This window comes from Ursus arctos, unplaced genomic scaffold (assembly GCF_023065955.2).
Source record: "Ursus arctos isolate Adak ecotype North America unplaced genomic scaffold, UrsArc2.0 scaffold_18, whole genome shotgun sequence".
Classification (NCBI taxonomy): Eukaryota; Metazoa; Chordata; class Mammalia; order Carnivora; family Ursidae; genus Ursus; species Ursus arctos.
This window is the reverse complement of record NW_026622852.1, coordinates 56,030,596-56,050,150: the sequence shown is the minus strand read 5'-3', so window position 1 is coordinate 56,050,150 and position 19,555 is coordinate 56,030,596. Positions and strand designations below refer to the sequence as shown.

Sequence of the window (19,555 nt, the reverse complement as noted above, 5' to 3'; positions counted from 1 at the left end):
TTAATTAAATCTCTATTTAAGTAGGCTAAATATCGGGGCGCCTGAGTGGCTCAGTCCTTAAGCGTCTGCCTTCGGTTCAGGGCATGATCCCGGCGTTCTGGGATCGAGCCCCACATCAGGCTCCTCCGCTGGGATCCCGCTTCTTCCTCTCCCACTCCCCCTGCTTGTGTTCCCTCTCTCGCTGGCTGTCTCTCTCTCTCTGTTAAATGAATGAATGAATAAATGGCTAAATATCTTTACATTTTCCTACCCAGATATTTTGTCCAATTTTTTGTTTTCGTCTTTCAGTATTTTTAAAAAATCATTCTTCATTTGAATCTGAATCTTTCTTGTTAAATCTATTCCTAGATCTTGCTGGTTTTACACTATGATGCACAGAATTTTTAATTTTTTTTCCACTTCTAACTGATTATTGCTGTTGACTGTTTGCAGATTTTATACCCAACCACTGACTCGTAGATATTCCAACTAGAGCGTCACTGTCTCCTAGTTTTTATACTACAAATTTCACTTTGCTGTTTTTTCCAGGAGCTGGAGCCCCACGAGGGGCACCCACAGCTTGATCCTGGTTACAACGGCTTTTAATGGTTTTAGTAATTTTCCACTTAATGTGCCATTTGCTGCCGGTGCCTGTCCGGCCTCAGCGTCGCTGGGAGATCATCAGAGAGGCAGACTCTCCGGTCCTGCAGAGAGAACCAGAACTGCACGTTAACAAGATCTGCCAGGTATTTCCTGCATCAAGTTCAAGGCACGCTCGTCTAGACGGTTTCTTCCTATCCTGATTTTACTTAAGAGTTTAGTAAGAAAAGCTGTTGGATTCTGCCAAATACTTCTTGGCATCTATTGATCCCTAAAAAGGGGATTGCTCCTTGCTGGCCATCACGCATTCTGGTGTCTGAGATCCTGATTCTGGGCCAGCCCTGTGCCCCCCAGCAGGAGGCCACCTCTCAAGCCCCCAGAATCGTCGCTCACCACTTACTTCCCCATCCAGGTCTCTTGGGGTCTCCAGAGCATCTCCAGGCTGAGACGGTCGGTCTCCTGCTGCAGGCGGCAGAGCTGAGCACACAGTAGGTGCTCAGAAATCACTTGATTTCACCTGATCGGTCATTCTTGTATGGCTTAGCAGGGGCGGGGGGGGGGGCTTCCTTCTCTCCATGCAGATGGGTTTTATCTTGAGTCACAGACCTGTTTGAGAATCTGGACACCTTCCCAGGAAAATGCCCATTAACGGCTTTCCCTCCCTGCTGGTTGGGAAGCTCCTGGCCGTCCTTAAGCCCATGGTAAGACCCTGCTCTCCCAAAACCTTTGGCTGGGGGAGACCCTACAGAAATCCCCACCATCCGTACCCAGCTGATCCATTCTGAGTGCTCACCACAAGCCAGGTGCTGTGCTGAACCCCACAGGTCTCCACTGAGTCCGCCCACAACTCCAGGTTCAGGCTGTCCCCCCCCCTTTTTATGGATGAGAAAATCCCGATTTCCTCAAGAAACCAGAAGCTCTCTGAAGGCAAGGACTGTTCTTGCAGCTAGGACCTGGACAGGCGAGAAGGTCACTGGCTGGGAAGCTGCAGGGGGTCTCCACGCCCTGTTCCCTAAGTCCCCTTCCTCTGCAGACGGTTCTGAGTCTTGGCAACGTGGAGAGCCATTCTCAGGACCACAGCTGACCGGACTGGCGTACCAGGCACAATTCAGGGACACCCGCGTACAGCTCTGCAGGCCGTCCAGCAGCCTCTAGGGTGACCTGAGTGCTCCCTGGTCAGGGTGGCCCTCGCCACACAGGGACCCAGTTGATCCTCCATTGGTGGGCAGTAAAGTTAGGGACAGAAGAAGCGAGCAGAAAATGCGCACGGAGTGGGAGTGGGGCAGAGCCGAAAGACCGCAGACAGAGGGAGTAAGCAGGAGGCAGGGAGATGGGGAGAACGGAGTTTCTGGTAAAGCAGTGCCAAGAGAAATGGGTCACATCTCAGAGGGGTCACACGACATGAGCAACAAACAGATCCCTGCCTTCATGCGAACAGCGTCTCAGAGACGGGGACAGCCACGGGAGCCCCCAGAGCCCAGCTGGGGACAGACGCTGCCGCTCGCCCTGCAAGGGAGCCAGAAATAGCAACATGAAGCTCTGCCCAGGGGTTGCTTTCTGTTTATTGAGCAGACACAGTGGCCTTGGTTTCTGGACATGGAGTCAGCACGAGCGCGCTTGTCTCCTGGGACGGGGCAGGGGCTCAGAACCATCAGCCAAGAGCTCCCGAGGACAGAGGACGCCGCTCAGCTCCTGCACAGGGAAGCTTTGCCCTACAGTCACCAGGCTGGGCAGTGGGTGGGAGGAGGCCCGACCCTGCAGTGTCCTTCCGGCTCTACAGCACAAGGAGCTCTGAGGACAAGGAGGGATCTGGTCCCTTTGATGGCCTCCCGGGTGTAAGGTGAAGGCAAGGGCCCTGGCGGCCCAGCCAGCACAGCCCCAGAAAGACCTCCGGAGGAAGCACAGAGGCCTGGGGGCTCTGGTGGCCCGGGCCCTGGAGCCAGTTCAGGTGAGGATGCTGCCTGAGGCCACCGGAGGGGCTGCGGCCCCGCTGCAGGGGTGCCAAGGGCTGCAAATGCCACCTTCTGCTGGCCCTGGGTCCCCTCTGTAGGCACTAGATGGCCACCGGCAGGGCTCCGAGTCCACAGGAAGAGTCTGTCCGGGCTGGGTGTCCCTGTGCGTCCCGGCAACCCCGAAGGGGCCGGCGGCGCTCAGGGAAGGTAGAGCGCCACGACCACGTAGACGACCCAGCTGGTGGCCACAAAGACCCCGAAGAGCAGGCTGAAGAGCACGAGCGAGCGGGCCTTGCGGGACGCGTCCTCCGCCTGGGCCAGGTCCCCCCTGCTCAGGGCCGCGCGGGTCTGCAACGACACGGAGGCAGGGCGTGGACACCCCTCGCCCCCCACGTGCGGCCCGGAGTGCCGGCACCTGAGAAGCCGGGATCTGCCCCGGCCTGGCACGGAGCCACGCCCTCGCAACGACCCTGAGACTGGGGGCGCCGTGGCCCGCGCTCTGCAGATGAGGAAACAAAGGCTCCGCGAAGTGACCCACCCAGGGCCACACAGCTAGGGGTGGGGCCAGATCTCACAGGCAGCGGCCTCCAGACTCCCGCCTCCGAGCAGTCCCGAGAGCTGCCGTCTCCCCACCATCGAGCTTGATGGCGGGGAGCCTGACCCGTGCGCGGACGTCAGGGCCCTGCCTCCTCTCTTTCCTGGAACGTCCTCGCGGGGGCATCACTGGGTCCCCAGAGACCAACCCCATGCCTGGTAATGGTCAGAAATATCAGGAGGAAGGAAGGAAGCTATACAGGTGATGGATGGACGGACGGACGGATGGTGGTGGATAGACAGGGACAGATAGAAGGATGAGTAATAGATAACAGAGGGGTGAGTGGGAGAGTGGACGGACAGATGACGAGATGGACAGAGGGGGATGGGGAGAAGCAATGTGTGGACAGATGGATGACAGCCTCTACCCCATTAAACACAAGCCCCCACTGAGGCGGGCAGTTCCGTGGGCCTTATCAATCATTCACACCTTCACTGTAAATTGTTGTAGCTGAATTTTCTAGAGCGGATCTCCGGTCGTAGGGGGCAGAGGCAGGAGCGGGGTAGGTGGCCATCCAAGAGGGACAAGGACGTCCGGACAACTGAGCACTGATCCCCCAGTTCCTGCCACCCTCCTGAGAGCCAGTAGCTGGGCCAGGGGCTGTGTGCCCCCCCCACCCAGACCCCGCCAGCAGCGGGCGGGGAGCACGTTCCCGGGACTGTGCCACCCCCACCTACCTCGTGCGAGTAGACAATAGCGATGAGCCCCGTGAGCAGACAGCAGAACAGGGTCACCAGCACTGACTCCATCATGTAATCCTTGGGCAGGGGCCTGTGCTCCACCGCGGCAGGGGCCGGCACGCCGGCCACGGGACTGTTGTACTGCGGGGACAGAGGCCACGACACCGCGGTGAGGACACGGTCATCCAGGGCCGCCGCCCACCCCATACCGGAGGGGTCAGGTCAGGGCCCCCCCCGCCTTCTGGCTCCGCACCCCCCACCTGTCACCAGCCCCCAGGAGCCCTCTCGCTTCTGCCTTCTGCTCAGTGTGGGGAGGCCGTCTCCATCTCTCCCTGCCCTGGACTGGGGTCCCGCCACAGGGTCCTCTAAGCTCTCCCCCACAGGCACCCCAGGGTCTCTCAGTTTTTCTCAAAATCTAATCAAGTCACCTCCCACCAAAGGCCCTGGGGCCCTCACTAGGCACCTCCTACCTGTCCTCCTCACTAAGCTGAGCCAACCCCCGTCATCCCCAGAGCACATGGGGCCTGGCCACCCCCCAGGCCTGTGCCCAGAGAGCCCCCTCCTCCTCCTCTCCGCCTGAAAGCTCCTCTTCACCCCTCAGAACTCAGCTCAAATGCCCCCACCTCTGGGAAGCCTTCCAGGCTCACCACCCCCCCCCCCAGGCTGCAGAATCCTTTCCCTTCCTTCCTCTGGGTACTGAAGGCCCTCTGCAGGGGTCAGTGATGGTGACTTTTTGTCATCTACGTGTGCCAAGCTCTCCCCTGGAGAGGGAGGCGGTGGTGAGTGGGGGGGCGGCAAGGGGGGCTTCATGGGAAGTAAGTGCATGTGGCGTGGGGGGGGTCCCTGGGTGAGGGGGAGGCAGGGGGAGGCAGGGGGGGGGCTGCGTGGGAAGTGGGTGTGGTGTGGGGGGTCCCAGGGTGGGGGGGGAGGCGGGGGCTGGGCCCACTCACCACAGGGAAGGGTGCGAAGAGCGGAGGCGCTGTGGGAGCGGGGTAGAGGGGCGTGGCCGGTGGCGGCGGGTACAGGGCCTGGGGTGAGGGCCCGGGCTGGAAGAGGACCGGCCCCTGCGGGAAGGGCGGGTACAGCAGGTGCACGGCCTTGGGGTCCGGCGGCGCATAGGGCGGGGGCTCGCCCACGAAGCCGATGTTGGGCACCCCGCCGGCTGCCACCTTGGGCCCCAGCCGGGCCTCGCCCGCAGCCTCGGCCTGGGCAGGGGACGCAGCCATGGCCTCAGCCTGGGCCTGGGCGTTGGCTGGGGGGTCCTCTGGGGCCGGGGAGCTGTCCCCATCCGTGGCCACTTCCTCGCTGGGCCCTCCGTCCTCATCCAGGAGCTGCGGGCGGCGCGGGAGCTGCGGGAGCACAGGGCTCAGGGGGTCCTCAGAGGCTCCGGGGCCGCTGCCCCCCTTTGAATCCGCTCCTGGAAAGAAACACCAGGTGCTATGAGCCCCAAGCGCCCCTGAGCCAGGTGGGACTCCCCCTCTCCCTGCCGCAAGTCCCGGCACCTCCAGGGAGAACGTTCCAAGGACGCTGCCAGTCCCCACCCTGCCCGGACCGCACTCAGGCCTCTCACAGCTGGGAGCTGGAAGAATCGGCCCAAAGCATAAGTGTGGGACAAGAAAACAGAGGCGCAGAGGGGAAGCGTCTTGCTGGCAGTCACGCAGCCAGCGCGCCACCAGGCTGGGCAGCCATCCTGCGCCCCTGCCCTGCTGCTGGTAGACTGGACCCGGGAAGGCTCCGTCCAGGGCAGCCCCTGAGAACTGGTCTGAGATGAGCCGAGCCAAACGGATTCCTGGCTTGAAAGGTAGGGGAGATGGGGTGCCCCCGAGTTGCCAGACCCTGGTGGATGGACTGACCTCAAAGAGCCAGGAGGTCACTAAGGGCCAAATGCCAGCTGAGGCACAGAGGGAGCAGAAGCCTGAATGGCGGTGGGGAAGGGGCAGAGAGCAGAGCCGCAGGTGGGGAAAAGTCCACCCGCGGTGGGGGGAGCGGTGAGAGCCCAGAGGCCCTTAGCTGCCCAGCTGCCCTCCAGCCCTGACCCTGGCCTTCAGCATCCAGGCCATCAGCTCCTGTGGAAACCCATAAAGGGAAAGCTCCCTAACATGGAAGAGGGAGGCCAGGTGGGAGAACTGTTCCCCCAACGTCAACTACAGGAGGAGCTGCCAGTTAGTTAGAGACCCCGGCAGAGGCAGCCGCCACAGGAGGGAGTCATGACTACAGACCCAACAGGGAAGGCCGGACGCTGCTTCTCCTACGAGAAATCCACTACCCCAGCAACTCAGCTGGTGAGAAACCGCCCTCGCCCCGAACTCCTGCTTTTCTCCAGTGGACTTCGGTTCAGGACAGCCCTTCCCAACGTCCTCTTCCTTCTCCATAGAGTCATGCTCCTCTCCTTTCTTTGTTGGACTTGCCTGTGGTTTTGTCGTAGCTTGCATGTCCCACATTGTAATTCTCTGCTATTCTGGAGTAAACCTGTTTGTGCTGGCAGAGTAACGGACTTTCTTTTTTGGGGTGTCACTCCAGAGGTACCCAAGCAGGTTCTCCACGTCCTGAAGGTACCCTGAACCTCCTGAGGGCACCCTGACCATCTGAGTACCTCTAAGTATCAGGAAGGGCTTGCAAGAGAGACCTGGGTTGGCACGCAAGGCCCCAGAGCAGGGTGGCCGGTCCAGGGCCTGGCTTTGGAGGTTTGCTCCCGAATGTTCTTACAGGTTACAAGAGGCGGAGAGCAGTACTCCTACTGATGGGAGAAAATATTTGCAAATCATGTATCTGATAACAGGTTAATATCCAAAATATGCAAAGAATTCATACAACTTAATAGCAAAAACCCATACGATCCAAGTAAAAACTAGGCAGAAGATCTGAATAGACATTTCTCCAAGGAAGACATCCAGACGGCCAACAGACACATGGACAGATGCTCGACAGCGCTCATCAGGGAAATGCAAATCAAGACTGCAGTCAGCTGTCATCTCACACCGGTAGGGTGGCTGGCATCAAAAACGAGAAGCAACAAGTGTTGGTGAGGATGTGGAGGAAAAGGAAGCCTAGCACCCAGCTGGTGGGAATGCAAACTGGTGCAGCCACTAGGGGAACCAGGAGAGCCTCCTGAAAGAATTAAAAACAGAACTACCAAGGGGCGCCTGGGTGGCACAGTCAGTTAAGCATCTGACTCTTGGTTTCGGCTCAGGTCATGATCTCAGGGTCGGGAGATCAAGCCCCACACTGGGCTCCTCATTCAGCGTGCAGTCGGCTTAAGACTGTCTCTCTCTCGGGGCGCCTGGGTGGCACAGCAGTTAAGCGTCTGCCTTCGGCTCAGGGCGGGATCCCGGCGTTGTGGGATCGAGCCCCACATCAGGCTCCTCCGCTATGAGCCTGCTTCTTCCTCTCCCACTCCCCCTGCTTGTGTTCCCTCTCTCGCTGGCTGTTTCTATCTCTGTTGAATAAATAAATAAATAAAATCTTAAAAAAAAAAAAAAAAACTGTCTCTCTCCCTCTGCCCCGCCCCGTGCACTCTCTCTCTCAAATACATAAGTCTTTATAAAAACAGAACTACCATAGGATACGGCATGCCACTTCTGGGTATTTACCCAAAGAAAATGAAAACACTAACTCAAAAAGATACGTGCACCCCCACATTCACTGCAGCATGATTACAACAGCTAAGACGTGGGAACGACCTAAGTCCGCCAACAGATGCCCCGATGAACACACCCCCACGACGGAACACTACGCAACCACAAAAAGGACGAAATCTTGCCCTGTTGGACAGCACGGACGGACCTTGAGGGCAACACGCTAAGTGAAAGACGTAGTTCGAGAAAGACAAACATCAAATGATCTCCCTTACATGTGGAATCTAAAAGAAAAGACGAGAGCCCATGATTACGGGGAACAGACTGGGGGTGGTCGCTGGTTGCCTGAAGGAGAAGACGGGGTGGGGGGAGGGGCAAAGGGAGAAAGAGAGTCAAAAAGTATAAATTTCCAGTTAGGAAATATAGTCCTGGGATGTAATGTTCAACACGGTGACTAGAGTTAATACCGTGCTGTATATTTGAAATAGCCAGGAGAGCAGATCCTGAAAGTTCTCCTAAGAAAAACTTTCATACTAGGTATGGTGATGGGCGTTCACCAGACGTACCAGGGTCATCGTTATGCAACGTATGGAAATACTGAGTGGCTCCACCGTGCTGCTGAAACTAACATCACGGTAGGTCGGTTATCATCAATACAACATGGCGGGGGCGGGGGAGAGAGAGGAAGGGAAGAAAGACAAAAAGAAAGAGGGCCGCCTGGGTGGCTCCATCGGTTAAGTATTTGACTCTTGGTTTCAGCTCAGGTCATGATCTCGGGGGGCGTGAGACTGAGCCCATGTCAGGCTCTGACCTCAGCATGGCGTCTAGTTGAGAGTCTTTCTCCCTCCCCCTTTGCTCCTCCCCCTGCTTGCTCTCTCTCTCTCAAATAAATAAATATTTTAAAAAGAAAAATAGGGGCACCTGGGTGGCTCAGCCACTTGATCGTCCACCTTTGGCTCTGGTCCGGATTCTGGGGTCCTGGGATCGAGTTCCACATCGGGCTCCCTGCTCAGCGGGGAGCCTGCTTCTCCCTCTCCCTCTACCCCTCCCCCTGCTAGTCCTCTCTCTCTCTGTCGAATAAATAAAATCTTTTATAAAGATTTTATTTATTCATTTGAGAGATAGAGAGCACATGCAAGAGAGCACAAGCAGGGGCAGAGGGAGTGGGAGGAGAAGCAGACTCCCTGCTGAGCAGGGAGCCCGATGCGGGGATTGATCCCAGGACCCCAGGATCCTGACCAGAGCCGAAGGCAGCTGCTTAACCGACTGAGCCACCCAGGTGCCCCATAAGTAAAATCCTTAAAGAAAAAGAGAAAGACAGAAAACTGGGACCAAAGCTGGAAGCCCCAGTCATGGGAGGCAACAGAACTCACGATCTGAGAGCCACGGGCTGACTGTTGGCTAAAACCCAACAAACAACACCTCCCTGGGAATTATAATGGGGCTAAGCATCTACACAACCTAATATTCACAATGTCCAGGACACGATACAAGGTCATGTGCCACACGAAGAACCAGGAAAATGTGCCCAGTCCTCTCAGGAAGAGACGGACGAGCAGAGGAGCGCCCAGAGGACCGACTCGCGGGAATTACCAGAAGAGCTGCCATCACGACTACGCTCCACGGGATAAAGAGAAATACACTTGGAATACATTCTCAACAGAGAATGAGAAACAATTATTTATTTATTTTTATTTATTTATTTTTATTTTTTTAAATAATTTTTTTATTATATTATGTTAGTCACCATACGGTACATCCCTAGTTTTTGATGTAAAGTTCCATGATTCATTAGTTGCGTATAAAACCCAGTGCACCATGCAATATGTGCCCTCCTTACTATCCATCACCAGCCTATCCCATTCCCCCACCCCACAAACTGAGGGCTTCAGAGGGGAGGGGTGTGGGAGAAACAATTCTTTAAAAAGGAACCAAATGGAAACTTTCAACTAAAGCATATAATGTCAAATTAAAAATTCACTGGTTGGCCTCCATAGCAGAACAGAGGTGACAGGGGTAAAAACGAGTCTCTGAACGTGCGACATACCCATCGGAAGAACAGAGAGAAGAAAAGGAAAGGGGGGAAAAAGGAAAAGAACAAAACCTCAGGGACCTGTGTGGTAACGCAAGATCTGAATGGATGGGTCAGTGAAGTCCCAGGAGAGATTTGGGGGGAAAATATATTTGAAGTACTAATGGCTGCAAACTTCACAAATTTGGTGAAAGACCAATTTACAGATGCATAAAACTTGGAAAATCCAAAGCAGGGACCCTGGGGCAAACTATGCCTAAATGCATCTTCCTATAACTTCTCGAAACCAATAGTAATAAAGTTGTGAAAATGGGCAGAAGAAAATGAGAGACCTCTATTGACAATAACTTGAATTTCCATAGACACTGAATAGACAGCTAGGTCAGAAGACAATAGATCAGGACCTTACAGTGCCGAAAGAATGGTCAACCCAGAAACTGAGACCTAAAGAAAATGTGCTTGAGGAATGAAGCTACAGAGTAGTTTTCTGTCATCATCTAACAAAGTAACCACAAACACAGTAGCTTAAAACCACACACCCACCTCACACCCATTATAATCACTAGCATTAAAAAACAAACAAGCAAAACCAAAAACAAAGCAAACAGGGGCGCCTGGGTGGCTCACTGGGTTGTGCGTCTGCCTTTGGCTCAGGTCATGAGCCCAGGATCCTGAGATCAAGCCCCATATCAGGCTCCCCGCTCAGCAGCAAGCCTGACTCTCCCTCTGCCTCTGCTGCTTCCCCTGCTCGTGCCCTCTCTCCCTCCCTCTCTCTCTCTCCCCCTCTCTCTCAAATAAATAGATAAAACCTGTAAAAAAAAAAAAAACAAAAACCCGAGATTGACAGAATGAATAAAAACCAAGACCTACAAGGCTACCCACGATAGACACACTATTTATTAAGATTTTCTTTATTTGAGAGAGAAAGCGAGAGACAAAGCACAATGGAGGAGGAGGGGCAGAGGGAGAGGGAGAAGCAGACTCCCTGCTGAGCAGGGAGCCCAACGTGGAACTCATCCCAGGACCCGGGATCATGACCTGAGCCAAAGGCAGACGCTTAACCGACCCACCCAGGTGTCCCAACACACTATTTTTTTTTAAAGATTTATTGGAGAGAGAGAGCACATGCACCAAGGGGGGGAGGGGCAGTGAGCGAGAGAAAATCTCAAGCAGACTCCACACTGAACTCAGAGCCCAATGCGGGGCTCCATCTCATAACCCTGAGATCACAACCTGAGCCAAAACCCAAGAGCTGGACACCTAACTGACTGTGGCACCCAGGCGCCCCTAGGCACACTTTAAATAGAAAGACACAGAAAGGTTGAAAGTAAATGGGTGGGACAGATACGCCACACTAACAGTAAGCAAACAGACTCCAAGACAGAGTATTATCAGTAATAAGGAGGAACACTTCATAATGACAAAAGGGACAATTCACCAGGAAGGCGTAAGGACTATAAATGCACGTGTGCCTAACAGCAGAGCTTCAACAGACATGAAACAAAAATTTATAGAAACGAAGAAGTACACAAAAGTACACAAAGTGATAAAAGACTTAAGACCTTAATACTCTTCTTATACAGCAAGTGATACAAAAAATAGACAAACCATCAGTCAGGACATGATTGATCTGACGCTGTAGACCACCTTGATCCAACTAACATTTGGAGAATACTGCATCCCACAACAGCAGGTGCAGTTCTTCTCAAGGACACGAGGTGCAGTCACGAAGATCACACACCAGGCCACAGAACGAGTCTCAATGTTAAAATTACTGAAATAATTCAAACTGTGCTCCCTGACCAACCACAACAGAAGTAAGTTAGAAACCAGTAACAATGACTTCTACTGGCTAATACCAAATATCTGAAAAGTAAACAACAAGCCTCTAAAGAATGTATGGATCATGGGGCGCCTGGGTGGCGCAGTCCTTGAGCGTCTGCCTTCAGCTCAGGGCGGGATCCCGGCGTTCTGGGATCGAGCCCCGCATCAGGCTCCTCCGCTATGAGCCTGCTTCTTCCTCTCCCACTCCCCCTGCTAGTGTTCCCTCTCTCGCTGGCTGTCTCTGTTAAATAAATAAATAAAATCTTAAAAAAAAAAAAAAGAAAAGAAAAGAAAACATTTTGAACTGAACGACAATGAAAAAACAACCCATCAAAATGTGTGGAGGCAGCCAGAGCAGTTCTTAGAGGGAAACAGAGCTTTAAATGATTTCATTAGAAAAGGTCTCAAATCAATGACCTAAGAGTCACCCTGGAATCTTGCTAGAAAAGGAAGAGCAAAGTAAACACAACGTAGATAGAAGGATGAAAACAATAAAGAACAAAAATCATCGAAACAGGGGCGCCTGGCCGGCTCAGTTGGAGGAGCGTGTGACTCTCCCTCCCCTACTGCTCCCCCTCCTTGTGCGCTTTCTCTCCCTCACTCCCTCCCTCTCTCTCTCAAATAAATAAAATTTTTAAAAAAGAAAAATTAATAGTCAAAAGTTGGTTGTTTTAAAAGATCAAAACTGACAAACCTCTAGACTTACCAAGGAAAAAACCCACAAATAACCATGTCAGGAATGAAAAAGGGGCTATCATCACAGATCCTACAGACATTAAAAAAAAATTAAGAGAATACTATGAACGACGTTATGCCAACAAATCTGACAACAGAGGTGAAAAATTTCTCTCTCCAACTCTCCAAAATTGACACTGGAAACAGGAAATCTAAATAACTGTATACCTATTAAAGAAATTAAATTTGTTATCAAAAACAGAAAAGTTCTATGCCCAGATGGTTTCACTGCTAAAGTCTATCAAACACCCAAAGAAGAAAATAACACTAATATTACATAGATTTTTTTAAGAGAGGAGGCAAGATCACTGCCCAACTCATGTGATGAGGCCAGCATAAACCTGACACCGAAAGCCAAAATGTCACAAAAAGGAAAATTATAGACCAATTTCCCTCATGAATATAAGCACCAAAAAATCCTTAAAAATAGCAAATTAAATCCAACAATACATAAAAATACCTCACAAACGGGATTATTCAAGGTTGGTTCAACATTCAAAAAATCAATGTAATTCAACATATTAACAGAATAAAGGGGAAAAACATTATCATTTCAAAGGACGGAGAGAAAACATGACAAAATCCAACACCCGTTAATGGTTAACAAACAAGCAACCTTTTAGCAAACCAGTAATAGTAGAGAGTATCTTCAGATCGATAAAGGGCATCTGTGAAAAGCCTACAGCTAACCACACTCTTAATGGTAAAAGACCCAATTGCTTCCCTTTTCTCCCCAGGATCAGAAACAAGGTAAAGATGTCCACTTTCGCCACTTCTGTTTAACACTGTTCTGAAGGTCTTTGCCATAGAAATAAGGTGCATGAAATAAAAATCACAGACTGCAAAAGTAGTAAAACTCTCCTTGTTTGCAGATGATTTGCTTGTTATGTAGAGAATCCAGGAAATCCACACCAATTCCTAAAATGAATAAATGGATTTAATATAGTCAAAGTTCACAAGGTTAATATACAGAATCAATTATGTTCTTATGCACAACTAGCAAATAGTTGGAAAACAAAACTAAAATCTAATTCACAGTAGCACCAATATAACTGGAAAATAACTAGGAATAAATTGAACCAATGAATTCCAAAACATCTACACTGAAAATTACAAAGCACCGCTGATTAAAGAAGTCCCAAATAAATGGAAAGGCATATACCATGTTCATTGTTCAGACCACTCAAACTGTTAACACTTTTCCCCACATTCATCTACAGATTCACTGCAATCACAATCTAAATTCCAGCAGGTTTTCCCCAAGATCTTGTTTTTTCTTTTGTCTCCTCCTCCTCCTCCCCCTCCCCCTCCTCTTCCTCCTCCTCTTCTTCTTCTTCTTTCTTTCTTTCTTTCTTTCTTTCTTTCTTTCTTTCTTTTAGAGAGAGAGAGGGTGGGGGTAGGGGCAGAAGGAAAGGGAGAAAGAATCCCAAGTGGACTCTTCACCAAGTGTGGAGCCTGATGCAGGGCTCCATCCCAGAACCCCAAAACCATGACCCAAGCCAAAACCAAGAGACATCGCTCAACTGACTGAACCACCCAGGTGCCCCATCCAGCAGGGTTTTTAAATACAGAAAGTGACAAGCTCATTATAAAATTTTTACAAATAAAGAAAGCACCTGGGGCGCCTCAGTGGCTCAGTCAGTTAAGCGGCTGCCTTCGGCTCAAGTCGTGATCCCAGGGTCCTGGGATCGAGCCCGCATTGGGCTTCCTGCTCAGTGGGGAGCCTGCTTCTCCCTCTCCTTCTGTCTCCCGGCTCATGCTCTCACTGTCACTCTCTATCTCAAATGAATAAATAAAATCTTAAAAAAAAAATAGATAGCACCTAGAATCACCAAAACAATTTTCAAAAGGAGGACAAAATTGGAAAAATCTACCTGATTTCAAGACTTACTATCAATCTAAGATAAACCAGACAGTTCATTACAAATGAAATGACAGACCCATGTCAACAGAGTATTAAAATATGAGAGCAAAGAAACACACAAACACACACACACAGTCAGTTGATTTTTGCCAAAGTCTCTAAGGCGATTCAGTGAAGAAGAAAAGCCTTTTTAATAACTGGTATAGGATCAACTGATTACCTGCATGGAAAAAAGTGAATATTAATATTGACTACTCCTCACAACATCCATAGGAATTAACTCCGAAGGGATCACAAACCTAAATGTAATACTTGAAACTATAAAACCCCTAGAATAAACATGGAAGATCTGTAGGATCTTAGGATGGATAAAGATTTCTTATATATGACACCAAAAGCATGATTCATAAAAGAAAAAATTTGTAAACTGGACTTCAAAATTAAAAAAAAAAAACTTTTCCTCTTCAAAAGACATCACTAAGCTGAACAGCAAAGGAAACCACCAACAAACCTGACAGACAGCATATGGAATGGAAGAAGGTACATGCAAATGACATATCCGATAAAGGATTAGTATCCAACATACATAAAGAACTTATACATCGCAACACCAAAAAAAAAAAAAATCTGATGATTCCAGTCTTCTGCCCATTTTTAGACATTTCTCCAAAGACATACAGATGACCAACAGACACGTGAACAGATGCCCAACATCACTCATCATCAGGGAAATGCAAATCAAAAAAAAAAAACCACAATGAGATATCACCCCACACCAGTCAGAACCGTGATCGTCAACACAAGAAACAACAAGGGTAGGCAAGGATGGGGAGGAAAAGGAGCCCTCGTGCACTATCGGTAGGAACGCAGACTGCTGCAGCCACTGTGGAACAGTAGGAGGCCCCTCCAAGAACTAAACACAGGGGCACCTGGGTGTCTCAGCTGGTTAAGCATCTGACTCTTGATCTCAGCTCACGTCCTGATCCCAGGATCCTGAGTTCAAGTCCCCTGTTCAAGCTCCCTCTCCCAGCGTGGAGCCTACTTAAGTTTTAAAAAATAAATAAATAAAAACAGAACTATCTTATGATCCAGTAATTCCACTACTGGGTATTTACCCAAAGATTACAAAAACACTAATTCAAAGGGATACACTCAAAGGGTATCTAATTCAAAAGGTTTACTGCAGCATTATTCACAATAGTCAAATCATGGAAGCAGCCCAAGTGTCCATCAATAGATGGATGAAGAAAAGGTGGTACAGACAGACCATTATTCAGCTACGAAAAGAGTGAAATCAGGGCACCTGGGTGGCTCAGTCAGCTGGGTGTCTGCCTTTGGCTCAGGTTATGATCTGGGGGTCCTGGGATAGAGCCCTGCATCGGGCCCCCTGCAGGTGGGGGTGTCCGCTTCTCCCTCTCCCTCTGCCCCTCAGCCCTGCTTGTGCTCTCTCTCTCTCTCATTCTACTCTCTCTCAAGTAAATGGGTAAAATCTTAAAAAAAAAAAAACTGAAATCTTGCCATTTGCAATGATGGACGGAGCTAGAGAGTACAACACTAAGCAAAATCAGTCAGAGAAAGACAAAACCCTATGATTTCACTCATATGTGGAATTTAAGAAACAAAAGAACTGAGCAAAGGGGGGAGGGGGGAGACAAACCCAAAACAGAGTGTTAACTACAGAGAACAGACGGTTGGTAGAGGGGAGGTGGGGGGAGGGAAATGGGTGAAATGGGTGAAGCGGATTAAGAGGACACTTATCTTGCTGAGCACTGATTATGGAAGTGTTGAATCACGATATTGTACACCTGAAACTAGTGACAATGTGAACGACGCTGGGATTTTTTTTAAGCCAATATTAAAGAAAACAGTCACTAAGAACATACAAAGGCAAGTCACAGAATGGGAGAAAATATTCATAACACACGGATCAGGCAAAGGAGTTCTATCAACAATGCATAGAAAACTCACAGTTCAGGCCAAACACCCCAATGGGAAAACGGATGAAAGGTTTGTGAACACTTCACCGAACAGGATGTTCAAATGATCAATAAGCACAGAGACAGATGCTCGAAGTCAGGAGTCACCAGAAATGCCATCAAAAGTAGAAGTGCCAGGGCGCCTGGGTGGCACAGCGGTTAAGCGTCTGCCTTTGGCTCAGGGCGTGATCCCGGCGTTATGGGATCGAGCCCCACATCAGGCTCTTCCGCTATGAGCCTGCTTCTTCCTCTCCCACTCCCCCTGCTTGTGTTCCCTCTCTCTCTGGCTGTCTCTGTCAAATAAATAAATAAAATCTTAAAAAAAAACAACAACAAATATTTGTAGCAGCTTGAGAAACACTACACGCTTGTTGTCTGAAGCCACTCAGTTTGGGCTGGTTTGTTATGCAGCATAAGCCAACGGATAACAGAGAGGTTTCCTCTGGCAGCCAGAGCCAGGGCGTGAGAAGTGGCTGGAATGAGCGCAGGAGAGCAGGAAGGAGGCAGCGGGGATAGGGACAGAGGTGACAGTGGCCTGAGCAGAAGGGAGGGACGTGGGTGCTCAGCCAGACCCAGGCAGGACTGAGGAGGGGCATCGGCCTGACAGCAGGCAGAGGGGCGGCAGAAAGAGCAATGTGGGGAGTGACAGGCACCCCAGACCCCCCTCATCTGCTCAGGGCCGGTGCCAATCAGGAGCTGGAGCTCAGGGACCAGGCCGCCTGGGCCCCTTCACCTCCCCGTGCCCCTCCGTTTCTTCATCCTTCACATGGGATCACCACCACCTCCTGGGGTCGCCCTGGGGGCTGGGAGGGGGGGGTAAAGTGCTCCCTAACGCTGGGTACTGAGACCTGAGATTAGAAAGAGACTGGACCGAGCAGGGCAGATACCAGCCAGACCCCAAGCCCTGTAGAGGCCTCCTTGGATGCTCTTGAGAATTCCAGGGTCCCGACCTCACTGCCCCCCCCCCAAGAGCTGGGGTTCTTGGACAACCAAGTCGACAACAACAGAGACAACACGGGGCGGAGGGGGGGGGCGGGGGCGGAAGTCCTGTCCGCTGTCTACAGGGGAGGCTTCCTCGAAGAGCCACTGGCTGGCTTACTCAAGGCCACCACCCCTCCACGCGGAGCCCCCAAACCGCCTCTGTGCCCGTGACACACCGAGGCACCCAGCCAGCCAGCGCTTCGACCCCACGCGCTTCTGTTGGGCTCCGAGGAGGACCCGAGCTGCGGACTCGCGAACACAGAACTGAGCACAAACCCTGTGCAAAGATCACGATCGCAGCAGGTCCAGGCGCCCAGGGGCTGCCGAGCCACGCCACGAACAGCAGCTACCACGAAAGAAGGTGCTGGGCCCTGCACCCATCCCCGCCCCGCCCCAGTCGGTCCGCATGGACGCGGACCCCGCCTAGCAAGCGCGGGAAGTCTGGCGGCGCGCACCTGAGGCCCCTGACGAAGCCTCCACCCCTCAGGCGCCTCATTGTGAAATGAGAATAACAATCTCTTCAAAATAAGGACCAGGACGCTATGCCAGCTCTCTTCTAGCATCCCAGGTCACGGTCGGGCGCACCTGCCCCACCTCTCAGGTGCGCGAAGGGACGCGGACGGCCGGTTCCCGGCCCCACGCAGATGCGCTCCGGAGGCCGGGCCCTCGCAGAGGCTCGTCCCTCCGGAGGCCGGCCCGGCCCTGCCCCAGTTATAACAAAACCGCAGCTTCCCGGGGCCCCGCCGGGGCACATACCTGGCCCGATGGCGCGGAGATACGGCTGAGTAAATAAACCTGCTGGCGGGGCCGCTGCGCCCGCGGCCTCGGGTTCTCGGGTTCTCGACACCCGAGCCTCCGGGACATTCCAGCCGCGAGGGGGGCGGCAGGCGGGCGGCGCCGGGCATCCCCCAGCCGCATCTCCGGGCCCGCCGCCGCCGCCCCCCGACCCGCCAGCCTGGGGCTCCCGAGCGCAGGGCCGGGTCCCGGGGGGGCCGTCGGAGCTCCTGGGAAGAGCCTCTCTCGGCTCCCCCTTGCCACCCCACTCTCCGCCGCGTCCCCGCACCCCGTTCCGGCGCTCCCGCCTCCGAGCGGCCTCCGCCCTCCGCCCCCCTCCCCGGCCCCGGCTCGGTCCCCCACGCCCGGCCCCGGCCAGGGCCCCCTGCCCTCGCTCTAAGGACTTCAGCGTGGCCGGAGGGGCGGGCAAAGTCACCGGGGAAAGGACGGGGCGTGGGGGAGAAGAGGGAGAAATGCCCCCCAAATGGCCCGGCGCTGGGCACCCGCTGCCCGCCCTTCCCCCGCCCCTCCCGTAGGGGCGCCCAGGGAGCTGGAGAGGGGCGCCGCCTAAGTTGCCAGAACTTTCCACAGCATCCTCCTGGCGTCCCGGGTTCTGGAGGTGGGGTTCCAGGGCCAGGCTGGGGCCCCGCGGGAGCAGCTGTCCGGCCCGCCCCCCGCCGCGGCGCCGGGACCCCCGGCAGCCCTCACCTGCGTCCATGGCGCACGCCGCCCGCTGTCCGCGCCCGGCCGCCCGCTGCCCGCGCCCCGCCTCCCGCCGCCGTCGGGCCGGGCTCGCCTGGCGCCGCGGGCTCGGGTTTCCTGGAGGCGGCTGCGCGGCGGGTTAATGATTGACCGCCTTGAGGGCCCGCGGCTGCGCCAGCAGGTGGCCCCGCGCGCGCCGAGCGGGGGGCGGGGGCGGGGAGGGGCCGGGGTCCCCGCGGGTGCTCCTCCCCCGCCCGCAGCGCCGGAGGCCGGAGGACCCGAGGGTGCACGCCGAGCCCCGGGCGATCGCGGCTGCCCCACCGGCCTTTCCGTTTTCCACAGCAAGAGAGGCCAGAAACGAAGAGTTTCACGTGAAAGCCCCTGAGTTTTACAAGAACGTGCGTGCGTGGCCACTCCCTGAAGCTCGCCACACTGGGGAGCCTGGAGCTGCCCTCGTGCAGACACCTAGAAGGGCCAGAGGGTCTACCCCGAGCGGCCAGGCGTCTTTTTCAATTCCTAGCTGAGCTCCCCAGAGCGGAAGGAGGTCCCCAGGGACCGGAGGGGAGGCCACCCGTAGGCCCCGAGGCCCGCGCAGCCTTGGGGGCGGTGCGCCGTGGTGGGTGGCGGTCCCTGCGGGCCGGGCTTGAGTTGTACCCCCAGATGTGGCCCGGAGAGGAGGCCTTGGTGGGTGCCGGCAACGAAGGGTGGATCGTTGGCAGAGGATTCAGACAATGGAAGTGACTAGAAGTTGTTCTGCTTTTCATCGCTACCGACAGTGATTCCAAACTATGTCAAGGACAAAACACTCCCCCTGAAAAAAATATTTCGTTGGTCTACGTTCCGAACAATTGCTGTGGTTAGTGCTGCCCAGAGAAAGCCGGCAGGCAGGCTTTCACCCTCCTGGCGAAGCCTAGAAGAATCCTCTCCTGGGAAGATGACCAGCCCAGGAGAAAAAATACAGAAATACCGGGCTTTCCTGCATGGAAACTCTCAGTGTAGCAACGTTCCTCACACGCTCAGAATTTCCAGCGATCTGGCTAGTCCCCCCCACCCCTTAGATTTCATCAGAGAGGCGAGGGCCCCCCACTGAAGATCGAAGAAAGCAGGTCACGTGAGAGAGGCACTGATTAAACACATGTGAGAAACTATGACTAAACAGATGATGCAGAGAGAAGAAAACTTTTAAAACCTCTCCTCGGGATCCTCAGAGATTCGGAAAGACATCCACGAAACAAGAACAAGACACTATAAAAAAGGAGCATTCGTTAAAACAAAAACGCCCTTGA

The 19,555-nt window shown here is 53.2% G+C and overlaps 1 protein-coding gene across 2 annotated transcripts; it reads right to left on the bottom strand.

Annotated features, from left to right (window-relative positions):
• Nucleotides 1-380: 380 nt before the first annotated feature.
• Nucleotides 381-18,330, bottom strand: PRRT1B (proline rich transmembrane protein 1B). 2 transcript variants are annotated; one of them, XR_006411197.3, is made up of 5 exons: nt 18,276-18,330; nt 4,757-5,223; nt 3,804-3,947; nt 980-2,879; nt 381-683 (listed from the first exon to the last, which is right to left on the bottom strand). XR_006411197.3 is itself a non-coding variant. In XM_026514231.4 (4 exons), exons 1-4 carry the CDS (start codon nt 18,283-18,285, stop codon nt 2,730-2,732), a joined length of 771 nt encoding a protein of 256 aa, XP_026370016.1. In that variant the 5' UTR covers nt 18,286-18,330; the 3' UTR covers nt 381-2,729. The 2 variants fall into 2 exon arrangements, 1 of the variants encoding a protein (XP_026370016.1); XM_026514231.4 differs by having other exon boundaries at nt 381-2,879.
• Nucleotides 18,331-19,555: the final 1,225 nt, after the last annotated feature.

Bases quoted from the DNA above. Each gene is read 5' to 3' on its own strand.
- PRRT1B (XM_026514231.4), bottom strand. The intron at 3,948-4,756 runs GTGAGTGGGCCC...CTGTCCCCGCAG, and splicing joins TCTTCGCACCCTTCCCTGTG to TACAACAGTCCCGTGGCCGG. The intron at 2,880-3,803 runs GTAGGTGGGGGT...GTGTCGTTGCAG, and splicing joins CTATTGTCTACTCGCACGAG to ACCCGCGCGGCCCTGAGCAG.